Raw genomic sequence first — 12172 nt, forward strand, 5'->3', positions numbered from 1 at the left:
AAGTTATATGAGAGCCTTAAGAAATACTGGGCTTCTCTCGTAGCTCAGTTGGTAAAGAATCTGCCTGCAATTCAGGAGACCCGGCTTTGATTCCTGGGTCAGGAAGATCCCCTGGAGGAGGAAATGGCAACCCACTCCAGTATTCTTGCCTGGAGAATCTGATAAAGAGAAGAGCCCAGCAGTCTATAGTCCAGGGGGTCACAAGAGTCAGACATGACTTAGTGATTTAAACCACCAAGAAATATCGTGTAGTTCAGAAATGGGTCATTGTGTCAACCCATCACCCCAAAGTGTGGAATCTTCGATTTGAAGATTTGGAAACTTCAAATTAATTAATTTTATTGAAGTGTAGTTGATTCATAATGTTGTGTTAATTTCTGCTGTATAGCAAAGCAATACACTTTGCTTTACAAACTCACTCATACAGATATATTCTTTTTCATTTTGTTCCCATTATGATTTATCACAGGATATTGAATATAGTTCCTTATGCTATACAGTAGGACCTTGTTTATCCATTCTCTATACAATAGTTTGCAAAAGCATTCTTGAATGCTACAGGCTCCAGAGTTGTCACAATCCAGAAGGAACCTGGAACCCAGAGAAGTGAGTAACTTGCCAGGGTGACCCAGTTGTCTAGGAAAGCTTCAATTCTACACATCCCAGCTCCAGGTCTGTGCCCTCTCCATGCGTCATGTTACAAGTGGTGAATGATGGTTTGGATTGAACAAAGTTCAGCTTTGGAGCTGGTTTTTACTATGGCTTCACTAGGATAGTAACCGAGTCTTGCAAAAATCTAACCCCTCAATATTCTCAGAGAAGCTTCATTTTCTTTTAATTGGAGTACAGTTGCTTTACAATGTCATGAGTTTCTGCTGTACAATGAAGTGGAACAGCTATATGTATACATATATCCCCTCCCTCTTGGACCGCCCTCCCACCCCACTTCCATCCCACCCATCTAGGGCATCCCAGCGTACCTAACTGAGCTCCCTGTGCTCTACAGCAGGTCCCCACTAGCTATCTGTTTTACACATGGAAGTGTATCTGTGTCAGTCCTAATCTCCCAATTCATCCCACTCTCTTCTTCCCCTCCCGCGCTCACATGTCCATTCTTTACATCACAGCAGCTTATTTCATTGGGGGTTACATTTTGTTTTGTCCTACTATCCAAAATCACTATGCATGGTGACTGCAGCCATGAAATTAAAAGATGCTTGCTCCTTGAAAGCAATGACAAATATAGTTAAGGTTTTTCCAGTAGTCAAGCACAGATGTGAGAGTTGAACCATAAAGAAGGCTGAGTGCCGAAGAACTGATGCTTTGGAATTGTGGTGCTGGTGGAGACTTGTGAGAGTCCCTTGGACAGCAAGGATATCAAACAAGTCAATCCTAAAGGAAAGCAACACTGAATATTCATTGGAAGGACTGATGCTGAAGCTGAAGCTGCAATGCTTTGGCCACCTGATGCAAAGAGTTGACTCACTGAAAAAGACCCTGATGCTGGGAAAGTTTGAAGGCAATAGGAGAAGAGGGTGGCAGAGGATGAGATGGTTAGATAACATCACCGACTCAATGGACATGAATTGGGCCAAACTCTGGGAGATAGTGAAGGACAGGGAAGCCTGGCGTGCTTCAGTCCAGGGGATCTCAAAGCGTCAGACACCACTTAGCGACTGAACAGAACAGAACAAAAGAATGTGCAGATTCCTAAGCAGATGTCTTATGTTTGGAGCTACAGTGGTACCAGAAAGTCATCCCTGGCTTTGGGCGTCCTGGAATAGGTGAACAAGTGGTCCTGAGCTGTACTCAAGGCTCAACTGTGCAGAGTCAGTCCCTAAACCCCCTAGAAGTAGCACCCCAGTGGAGTGGGGTGACCCCTCCTCCAGGCTGTCCTTTTGTGACCACTTCTGCCCTTTGGGCTCCTTTGATGTTCATTTTCATCTGATTTTACCTAGATGAAAATGCCGGGCAGGGACATTTAGGTTGTGATTTACTGTAACCACACTTTCTGAGGGGCCCCGTCCAAGTGGTTGCACAAGAACAGTCATGGTTACTGCCCAAGTGGCTCTGCCCGGTATGTGGAGAGGGTAAAGGAAAAGCCCCGAAGACGGAGGCTGATGTGTGCAGATTAGAAGGTGGGTCACCCCAGAGTAGAGAAGGAAATAGAAGATTCTTTAATAAGGGGGCAGAGTTTCAGTAAACATAGTTATTAACTGTGGTATGCAGTAGGATATTTGCAAACAAGATTGCCCAGAGAAAAATCTAGGTCGAGTGGTCACCGTGGGCGTAATGCCAGGTACACCAGCCATCTACGCTTAAGGGAAGTAAAATGACCTGGACGATCTCATCTGCTGGCTTGGCTTCCCCCAGCTTTCTTTCCTCTCAGCTTTCAAATGTCAGTTCACACACTCCTCTCACAGGGAGCCTTCTCTGACCTTCCCCCTAAAACTAGGCTTGGTCCCCTTGGACCAAGCTATGTTTCATAGCCGGTCCCCCTGCATACCTTCTCTGCAGAATCCAGTCTCAGGTAGAAGGAACACTGGTCCGTGCGATGGTTTAGTGTCTGTCCCCCTGCCACACTCTGTGCCCTTGGAGAACAGAGTGCTATTGCTACATCTAAAAACCTGATATAGAAGATCATTTCTTTCCCAAAAGGCTTTCTCTAAAAGTGGTGTCTTTGCAGGATTTTTTAGAATGGTAAGTGGCATGAGGATTTTTCGAGATCCTGAAAACCTTTTGGTGGAAGCTGCAGGAAAGCAAGATCTTGAGACACCTGAAGCAGGCGTTCCTGGGGTTCAGCACTGTCCCACGCTCCCCACGGCACGAGGGGCAACTCCCCACCCCCTCCCCTTGAATCCTGCCTCCAGGAATCACTTAGGGCAGTTATTCAATAAATATTTGAATAAAGAGGCAAGTATGAATGGGAGACCTGACGGCATCTCAAATAATTAACGAACTTCAAGATGGAAGTGAGGTGTGATCTGTCTTGTTTTCCTGTAGTGGTCCTTGAAGAACTTCTCCATGTGAGAAAATACTTTGATGATTAGACAACTTTGATAAAGACTAGCTTGCCTAAAGTGTGATGGACTATCTGAGCAGGGGTCAGTGTCTAGTAACTAAGAGTCTTCGAGCAGAGACTGGGCATACTTGTAAGTGATCATTCAAACACCAGATAAGGAGTTAGATTGAAAGTGAAAAGTGGAAGTTGCTCAATCATGTCCGACTCTTTGCGACTCCATGGGCTATACAGTCCATGGAATTCTCCAGGCCAAAAGACTGGAGTGGGTAGCCTTTTCCTTCTCCAAGAGATCTGCCCAACCCAGGGATCGAACCCAAGTCTTCCACATTGCAGGCGGATTCTTTACCAGCTGAGCCACAAGGGAAGCCCAAGAATACTGGAGTGGGTGGCCTATCCCTTCTCCAGGGGATCTTCCTGACCCAGGAATCGAACTGGGATCTCCTGCATTGCAGGCAGATTCTTTACTAACTGAGCTATCCAAAACCTCAAAGTACCTTTCCAGTATTGAAACACTGTTATCACGGGATTTTCATCCATCTAGCCCCTACTCACAAAGAAACTGCAGAAAGTTAGGGGTGATTACATGTTTTCTTCACTGTTGTGTCTTTAGCGCTTATACAGGGCCTGACACTTAGTAGCTGCTCAATAAATATCTGTTGAGTTAAATATATCAGTAAATATCAAATTCAAAATCTATTTCTAGCACAGAATAGGTTCTAATTGTTTATTCCAGTGACCTGAATCAAGCAGCTAGTCAATCAAAAAAGGGCTGAAAATTGAGCAGTAAACCGCCTAGTGAAAAGCTGTGGTCAAACATGCGAACTAAGCACGTGAAATTGAACTGCTATCAGCTTTTCAGACCAGAGAGTCTGGGGTCAGTATGAAACTGGATCAGCGGGGTCCTGGTAGGAAACTGGATTCACTCGGCTGGTTCAAATGAGAGGTTAATGAAGGGGCTGCTCCATGGACTGTGGTGTGGCCATGGGAGCCAGCAAGGAATGCGTGGCACCCAGAGATCGAATCAATGGCAGGAAACCTGAACCACTATTCTCGGGGATAACCTGCAGTGACTCCAATGGCTCAGGGAACAAGGAAGAGTTAGGAGAGCCCCATGAGAGCTGGAACCGTGGAGACCAGGGTGTCTTGGCTGTAGCCACTGCTAAACCCCAGATGCTTCATCAGCCAGGGCGTAGACAAAAAAGCGTCTCTTTCCTTCTCCTCCTGCTCATAATACTGGTGTCTACTGTCAGCCAAACCCAACTGGAAGCCAGCCAGCAGGGAGTAGGGCGGGTGGAAAAAAATGGGAAAATGGGGGTGGGGGAGAGTCTGCCCACGGGGAATCACCTTCACATAAATTTTTATTTTATTTTTCAATTTTACTTTAAATTAAATTTAATTAATTATTTATTTATTTAAATAAATACTTCTTTAAAGTAGAGTCTAGATCACAGGGGATAGTGAGGGAATTCCACCCCCACTACCACCATTTCATCCCACCTCTTCTACAGCAGCTCATATGAACGTGCTGGCTTTTTCTCCTTTCTCTCTCTCTCTTTTTTTTTCTTTTTTCTTTCATCTAATACTGGTAAAGGACTCGAAAAATTTTATTCAGAATAAACCAAAGTAAATTTTGTGACACTTGTTTCTTGGCCTAATTAAGATTAACCCTGTAGCCTAACAGACAGGCCTATTTCCTTTCCTTTGTTCTGTTAACACAAACAAGTTACTTCACGTACCTCTGTGGGAACTGGGAATTAGGCAAGTGTTTAGACGCATAAAAACTCTCAGCAAGTTTGGCACTCAGCTTGGATACCAAGTAATTAAATACAAGATGAAAGATGAGTCCAACGGCGCTCGCTCTCTAAGATTGAAAGGGAAATGTGAGTGCAGGCAGCCTCAATCAGCTTGATGTTACTGTCAGTGTGAAGTTACTATCAGCTTTTCATATTGCTTGAAGGGCAGCTTGAAAACAGTGGGAGAGACCAGTCTAGGAAAATAGAGCAAATGTTATGGACACAGTTCTTGTTACATCTGAGCTGTTGCTTCATCATGCTCGTCACGCTTGTCATTGTTTATCTGATGCTTGTGCAGTCTTGCCAGACAGGAGCTTCCAGAAGGCAAAGCCACGTCCCTTCAGTGAGCCCAGCATGGAACCTGGCATTAACTAGGTACCTGGTTACGAGGCTGAGTCAGTGGTGGCTGTTCTTCATTAATGTAGAGAGAAGGTGTGAAGGGAGATGGTCAGCAGGTCATTGCTATGTGTGCCAAAGTTCTGAAAGGCAAACGCCAGGACACACATCAACAGACGGGTGTTTTGAGACCATTGTAATACCATAACTAAGATGGCAGCCTCATTGCCTTCTTTGGTTTAAAACAAACAAACAAACAAAAGCCTAGAGAGTAATAAGCCATTTCAACTCTGTTAACAGAGAGGAGTAAGTTCTGCCTTCCTGGAGTGGACTCTGTACTTGGCCTTTTACAAATTTCTTCCTGAATTAGGATTGTCCTTGAGAACTGGTTCAGGAAGCTCTAACCACCCCACTTCAGTTCTGGAAATTAAATAGCCTCCCCCTGGATGAATCCGTTTGCTCTCGGATCATACACCTAGAGGTTCAGCTGTCAGCCACTGTGATGTTGAAGGTAGCCTCCAGATTAAAGAAGAAGACTAATGGTGGTGATTTTAAAGGGTGGTAGCTGCTGGGGCGCAGATTCTGAATGAGCTCAGAAATGATTCATAGCCACCGTGGGTATCTTGTCCATATCTCCTTGGCAAGCTTATGTCCTCACCACTATTACTTTGGAGAACTATCGCTCTGAACCCACTATCTTGGAGTCTGCAGGATGGGGTGCAACTGCAGATGTCCAGCTGAGCCCTGCCCATCACTCCATCCTCTTGGAGCTATCATAGGAAGCCTGGCCAAGGGGGCTGCCTCTCTCTTCTCTGCCAGGATGTGAAATGGTTTTGCAAGCTCACATAAAGGTTATGAACCTCCATGGTTGTCACTCTGCAACTATAATAGATTCTTGTTTTAATTACTATTTTGGAAAATACTGCTGCAGGATTTCAAGAGAGTCTCCAAGCCCCTTCTAGAAGTTCAAGTACATTTTTTGAAAGAGCATTTTCAAAAGTATAGATTGTGCTGAATGCCTTTAGTTATGAATGGATTAGATGTGCGTTATCTCCCAGAGAAAAATGTTGTCTGGAAACAGTCTGCATTCTTAGGGGGATAATTAGTTCATTGTGCTTAGCACAGTGAGTCCTCCCGTGGTGTCCTTAAAGATGGGACTGATCTAGTATTGAAAGCAAAAGACTATTTGTAACATATTGCTTGCTTGATATCTAAAAATTGTTCAGTTCAGAAATAACCAAGCCTTGATTTCATCATCTCTGGACAGTAAAGACCAAAATATCCTAATAAAAGAACAGAGTGAAAAACAGAGCTAATGATTATCACAGGGACAGAGAAGAGAGCCCATGGAGGAACTCCTGAAACAACACAACTTTAGAGTCCCCGGGATGTGTGTCCTTCCAGGCTATCTCGGTTGGTGTTCATGGCGAACTGGTATATGATGGAGAAGTTGAACTGCGACTTGATAGGCAAGGTAAGGGTAAGCCAGAACAAAGTGTTGTGAATTTGTTGTTTGTTTGCTAAAGTTCTTACCATTATGCCTCAGTATGGACATTTTTGTGCAACAGAGGATGAGAAATTATATTTTCAGTTGGATAACTTGAGTACTGGTAACTATTGATTAGGCTTCTCAGGTGGAGCTAGCGGTAAAGAATCCGCCTGCCAGTGCAGGAGATGCAGGTTCAATCCCTGGAGGAAATGGCAGACCACTCCAGTATACTTGCCTGGAAAATTCCATGGACAGAGGAGCCTGGTGGGCTACAGTCTATGGGGTCACGAAGAGTCAGACATGACTGAGCACACATCTCTATCTCTGTCTAACTATTGATTATTTATAGTTTGGTTTCTCTTGTTAGATTCAATACTCCAGGATTAACAAAAAGTACTCCTTTCATTTAGTATCCCCTTGACTTGAGGGCTTTCATCTGCCTTAAATGTGTCTTTTGCTTAAACGCTTCTTTGTGAAGACAAAGTTGCTTATCATTAAAGTTATTTCACTTTGAAAATAGTCCTTGAAAAAGAAAAAAAACAGATTAGCTCTTTTGTTTGTTTAACAGTTTGGTTTATATCACAGTAGCAAGGCAGTTTATAGCTGGTAACACTTTCTCGGTGGAGATTAGCTTGAAATAGTGTATATAGATATTTAGTAAACGAAGCCTCCAAGGCAGAAGGGTGTTAGTACATGATATCTCACTTTCATGAGGAAGGTCATCGTCCCAAGGGACATCAGTGGGACACAAGACACCTCTTGGCATGAAACTGACTTTAATGTTTAGCACATTTATTCTATGGCATGAGCTTAGAAAATGTAATTTCATGCCTTTTTCTTTCAAAGAAAAAAGTTCTAATAGACTAAAAATGTATATTTATTTGGAGTAGGCAATGGAAAATTGCCTACTTGCCTGGAAAATTCCATGGACAGAGGAGCCTGACAAGCCTGATGGCCTGCGTCCATGGGGTCGCAGAGTTGGACATGACTGAGCACAAACACACAAATATATATTAAGGCTCCTTTGTCAGTGGCCTGTGCATTAGTAAATGGTTGGTTTTACCATTTGTCTGGGGAAGTGTCACAGTGGTGATATCTTAAATCACAAAATAAACAGGTCTCCTGGCACCCAGCTTTTAAATTGTTATGCTCGATATATAAAATATTAGTTGTGATTTGAAATACTTCCTTATAACTTCTAGCACCTTTGTATCTGAAAATATAAGATGATTGTTTAAACCTGCCTTACCCAGTATAGATGATATGAGGCAAAATCTTTCCTTGAATCTGAAGAATGTATGCATGTCTCTGCCCTTCCTTCTTTTTCCAGGCTGCTCTTTCATCCTTCATTGCCCAGCTTCTTGGAGCTGTTGCCTGGCTGCAAAGTCAGCAAACCTGTCCACTAGGTCAGACGCTGTCGAGTCCCCAGAGCTGCGTGTTATCTGCACTTCCTTCCTGCAGTCTCCCAGCCCTGCCTCCCAACACCCTTCCTGCCTCCTTCCTAAAAGACCTGCATGGATCCCAGAAGGAGGTTCAGGCTTATGACGCCACTGTGGCAATGACCCTGTAACCCTTCCCAGGGAACATTAGAGTTTTAACAGACAACTTTTACCTTAAACCAAAAAGGATTTAAAAAAAAAAAATTTTTTTTTATATGGACGATTTTTAAAGTTTTTAATGAATTTGTTACATTATTGTTTCCACTTTATGTTTTAGTTTCTTTTGGTTGCAAGGCATGTAGGATCTTAGCTCCCCAACCCGGGATTGAACCCACACTCCCTGCATTGGAAGGTGAAGTCTTAACCACTGGACCACCAGAGAGGTCCCAACCAAAAAGAACTGGTTTCTCTTAGTGGACTAGCAGACTGATTCTGGGAAAGGATGTTTTTAAGTAACAGGGCTTTCTGGTCCTCCTCCAGTTAGGCCCCAAGACTGGCCTGCACTTGGCTTGCTGGCTGGTGTGTGTCCTGCTGGCTGCAGGCATGCCCTGTGGGTGCTGCTGTTCTACCCCTGGGTCTCCACTTCTGGCGAGGACACTGCAAATGGCTCCTGAGCTGCCCGTAACTAGAGCTGCAAGGGAATTAATAAGAACTGCATCCCAGTGAGAGTGTTTTTCCCACCTTGTTGTTGTTCAGTCATTAAGTTGTGTCCAGCGCTTTGCAATCCTGTGGACTGCAGCGCACAAGGCTTCCCTGTCCTTCACCATCTCCCAGAGTTTGCTCAAACTCATATCCATTGAGTTGGTGATGCCATCCAACCATCTCATGCTCTGTCGCCCCCTTCTCCTCCTGCCCTCAACCTTTCCCAGCATCAGGGTCTTTTTCCAATGAGTTGGCTCTTTGCATCAGGTGGCCAAAGTATTAGAACTTTAGCTTCAGCACCAGTCCTTCCAATGAATATTCAGGTTGATTTCCTTTAGGATTGACTGGTTTTTATCTCCTTGCTGTCCAAGGGATCCTCAAGAGTCTTCTCCAGCGCCACAGTTCTAGTGTACTAGGGTACTAGCATCTGTGCCTTTTACTTGCCTTGGGATTAATTTTGTTGCATGGACAGAAGTCTAGTGGCAAGACAATCGGGCAAGGACTTCCCTGGTGGTCCAGTGGTTAAGAATCCATCTTCCAGTGTAAGGGACTAGGATTTGATCCCTGGTTAGGAAACTAAGATCCCACATGCTATATGGCATGGCCAAAAAGAAGAAGCCAAGAGCCTCTGCATATACCATCCCATCCCATCCCTGAATGTAGATCTCTGTGTCTCCCACATGAATATCAAATCTACAGCATAGGAAGCTTCCCTGCTCTTTAAATTAATAATCCAGGGTAGGACAGAGATGATTAGAAAATAAGCATAAGACCACATGACTCTCTAAGTGTAATAAACAGTCATTTAACAGATGGAAAGAGCAGTGGCCTGGAGTGGTTGTGGGAGGTTAGATGAGGCTCGTAAGATTTCAACTGACTCTTAATTAGGCATAAAAAGAGAACTTGGACACAGGTAAGGTGGACGTCATTTTGGAGGGCAACAGAGGTCACCATGGAGGACAGACAAGGGTTAAGAGAGTCCAAACAGCCCAGGGAGGGCCCTTCCTCTCAGACTTTTAGCATCAGTGATTTCCATCAAACTGGCAAATTTGGGGGGAAGGCGGATTATTCCAAGTTGTCTTCTGAACTGACTGATAAATTTCCATCAGAATGGCCCACTGAAGTAACCCTGTATATAATCAGCTTTATTTGAGAGGAAACGGGCATTAAAACAAATCATCCTATTATGTTGTTAGTTTAAAATCACTTAATAGGTATGATAGAAATAGCTATATTAAAGATGATCAGCTAATGTTATTTTTCATAACCACAAATGAATGCTTTAAGTGGAACTTCTATTTAAAGGATTTTGATGCTCTGAAGTAGTTTAGTTTTAGCTATCTATACATGGGCATAACCCAAACCTTGAATTTTAGCTCCACGGTGCAGTGATATCAGTTTTCAAGAACATTTTTGTACTTCTGAAGACCTTCATCTAAAGAACTCAATATCTTTCTCAAATATGAACTTTTGGATCTTGATATAAAAATAGATTTAGCATTTTGAGAAAGACAGGTAGCCTTAGGGAAATGGAAATCCAAAATAATTAGAAGTTCTTTCCTACTGAACTGTGCACAAACTAAACTGTTTGTCTAAGAAATGCCTGTAAGTTTACATTTTAGCTGTTTGTCTTCAGATAGATTTTTCAGTACTGTTTTTAAAATACTCAGGCTTAAATGTGTTCTTGTGTAGCCTTGCTTACTTGACACTGTATTCATTGTCTCGTTAAGGAAAACTAAGGATTCAAACTTCCGTCCACGGTGTGTTATTCTCTGCCCCACCCCCACCCCCAAACTTCACTTTAAAACTTATGGGAGACGTGTGTCCACTTCCTTGGAAACAGACTTAAAAGTCGGGAGGTGCACTTCAAAATAGCAGAGCTCCAAGATCTTGCTGCTTTTGTGGAGTGTAATGAAAACGGTGGCTGGAGCCAGGAAGGTAGAGCCTGAGCAGCTGTAGGCAAGTGTGGGCTGTATTTGATGTTCACAAAAGAATGTCAGTGGCAGGGTGTTGCTCAGCGAAGTGTGCATTTTCAAGTTACCCACAGTGGTGTCTATTGTCCTGTTTCTCAATTGAATGATGTCATGTTTCATTTAAGGCTCTTAGTGATGCTGAAGTCTGTGGTCTGCACACCAGGGGGAAAAAGGCAGGGAGAAAGTTGCCAATCAGGTTTTTGTAAAGCCTTTGTGTGTTGGGTTTTGAGAGATAAAAGCTGACTCATGCAATATTTCTGCGGAAGGAGCTGCACAGACTAGTAAAGGCTTCTGGTTTTACCTGACTGAGTTCCCAGTGAGGTCAGTGCATCAGCTGAAGGCAGACGACGTGGCTCCACCTGGGCAGAGCCCAGGTAGGAGCAAACGTGGATGTGTCTGGGGAACCGATGCTCGACACCCTTGGTCCTTCCTGCTGGAGCAGCCGAGCCCAACCGCCTCGGTGAGAAACTGTCGTGGAGATTTTCTCCACCACCCTGTGCAGGACCAGCTGCTCGCTTGAATATATTGCAAGTGTTCTGTTATTATTGCTATGGACTGAAAAGAGTTCTCCAATAATAGAATTAATCTAGAAGGTGATTTTTTTTTTCCTCCCTCTGAACTGCAGTCTACCTTCAAAGGTTTTTGTCTTGTTTTGGTTTGAATTTGATCTCCCCTTAAAGTTAGGTTGAAATAATCTAGAGAGCTTGATGTTGGTGACTCTGGGGAGAAAAGTAAAACCTAAGTGTTCATGCAGTGACTGCTGAGTATTTTCATGTGCTTTCTTTATGAGGTTGACGCAGGTTAAGCTGGGGAACAAAATAAATGTTTGCAAACTTTATACTTAGCAACTGTAGTGATGGAATCTAGCCTGAGTCTAGTGGTCACCAAAGTTGACCGAGTAAATGCAGTTTCCGTGTTGAATGCTTATTGGTAAGAAATTCTTTTGTTAGGAGGAATAATTGGAGAGAAAAAGGCATGGATTGTAGTCAGTGCTGTTGCACAGTGGAGTCTGACTTTTATTTTGCTTTTTATTTTAATTTAGTGATACTAATATATTTGAGAGAAGATGTATATATTTGGCATTCCTTTTCATTAATCATGTGAACATAGAAATTAATTCTTTTCATTGAAAATATTTAAATATTTGTTACACACTGATGTTGTGATTTTTAGTTTCTTTAAATAACTTTTGCAGATTATCAAAGTGGTACACATTGAGGAAAAGTGGTATTGAGAGGTAAATATCAAAGGAAAAACCATCCATTCTCCTACTTTGAAAAACCAAGGTCAATATTGTATTCTGCATCTTTTGAATCATTTTTCTAATGTGGATAATAAACAAGTGGCATTTTTAATTCAAATTTAGGATCACATTGTACTTATGTTTTATAAACCACCCATTTTACCCAACTGTCTATTATGACCATTTTCTGCCCTTAAGGATTTGAAAGGGCATGACATTCAATAGTTTTATATTG

At 43.0% G+C, this 12172-nt stretch overlaps 1 protein-coding gene across 5 annotated transcripts in view; it reads left to right on the top strand.

Moving 5' to 3' along the window:
• The window catches only part of PLEKHG1 (pleckstrin homology and RhoGEF domain containing G1), a 248869-nt gene that overhangs the window by 119620 nt on the left and 117077 nt on the right, over positions 1-12172 (top strand). Inside the window, exon 1 of one of the 5 annotated variants that reach the window (XM_024996655.2) lies at positions 6525-6625. The exons of 2 other annotated variants lie outside the window; for them this stretch is intronic. Coding sequence is in view for 1 of the 3 variants with exons in the window: in XM_024996653.2 (XP_024852421.1) it covers positions 11085-11154 (70 nt within the window). In the remaining 2 variants the exon portion in view is untranslated. Of the gene's footprint in view, positions 1-6524; positions 6626-10538; positions 10660-10683; positions 11155-12172 lie in introns of those variants that run through there. 2 more of the 5 variants (XM_024996658.2, XM_024996653.2) reach the window with 2 other exon arrangements.

The sequence above is a fragment of the Bos taurus genome, chromosome 9 (assembly GCF_002263795.3).
Source record: "Bos taurus isolate L1 Dominette 01449 registration number 42190680 breed Hereford chromosome 9, ARS-UCD2.0, whole genome shotgun sequence".
Lineage (NCBI taxonomy): Eukaryota > Metazoa > Chordata > Mammalia > Artiodactyla > Bovidae > Bos > Bos taurus.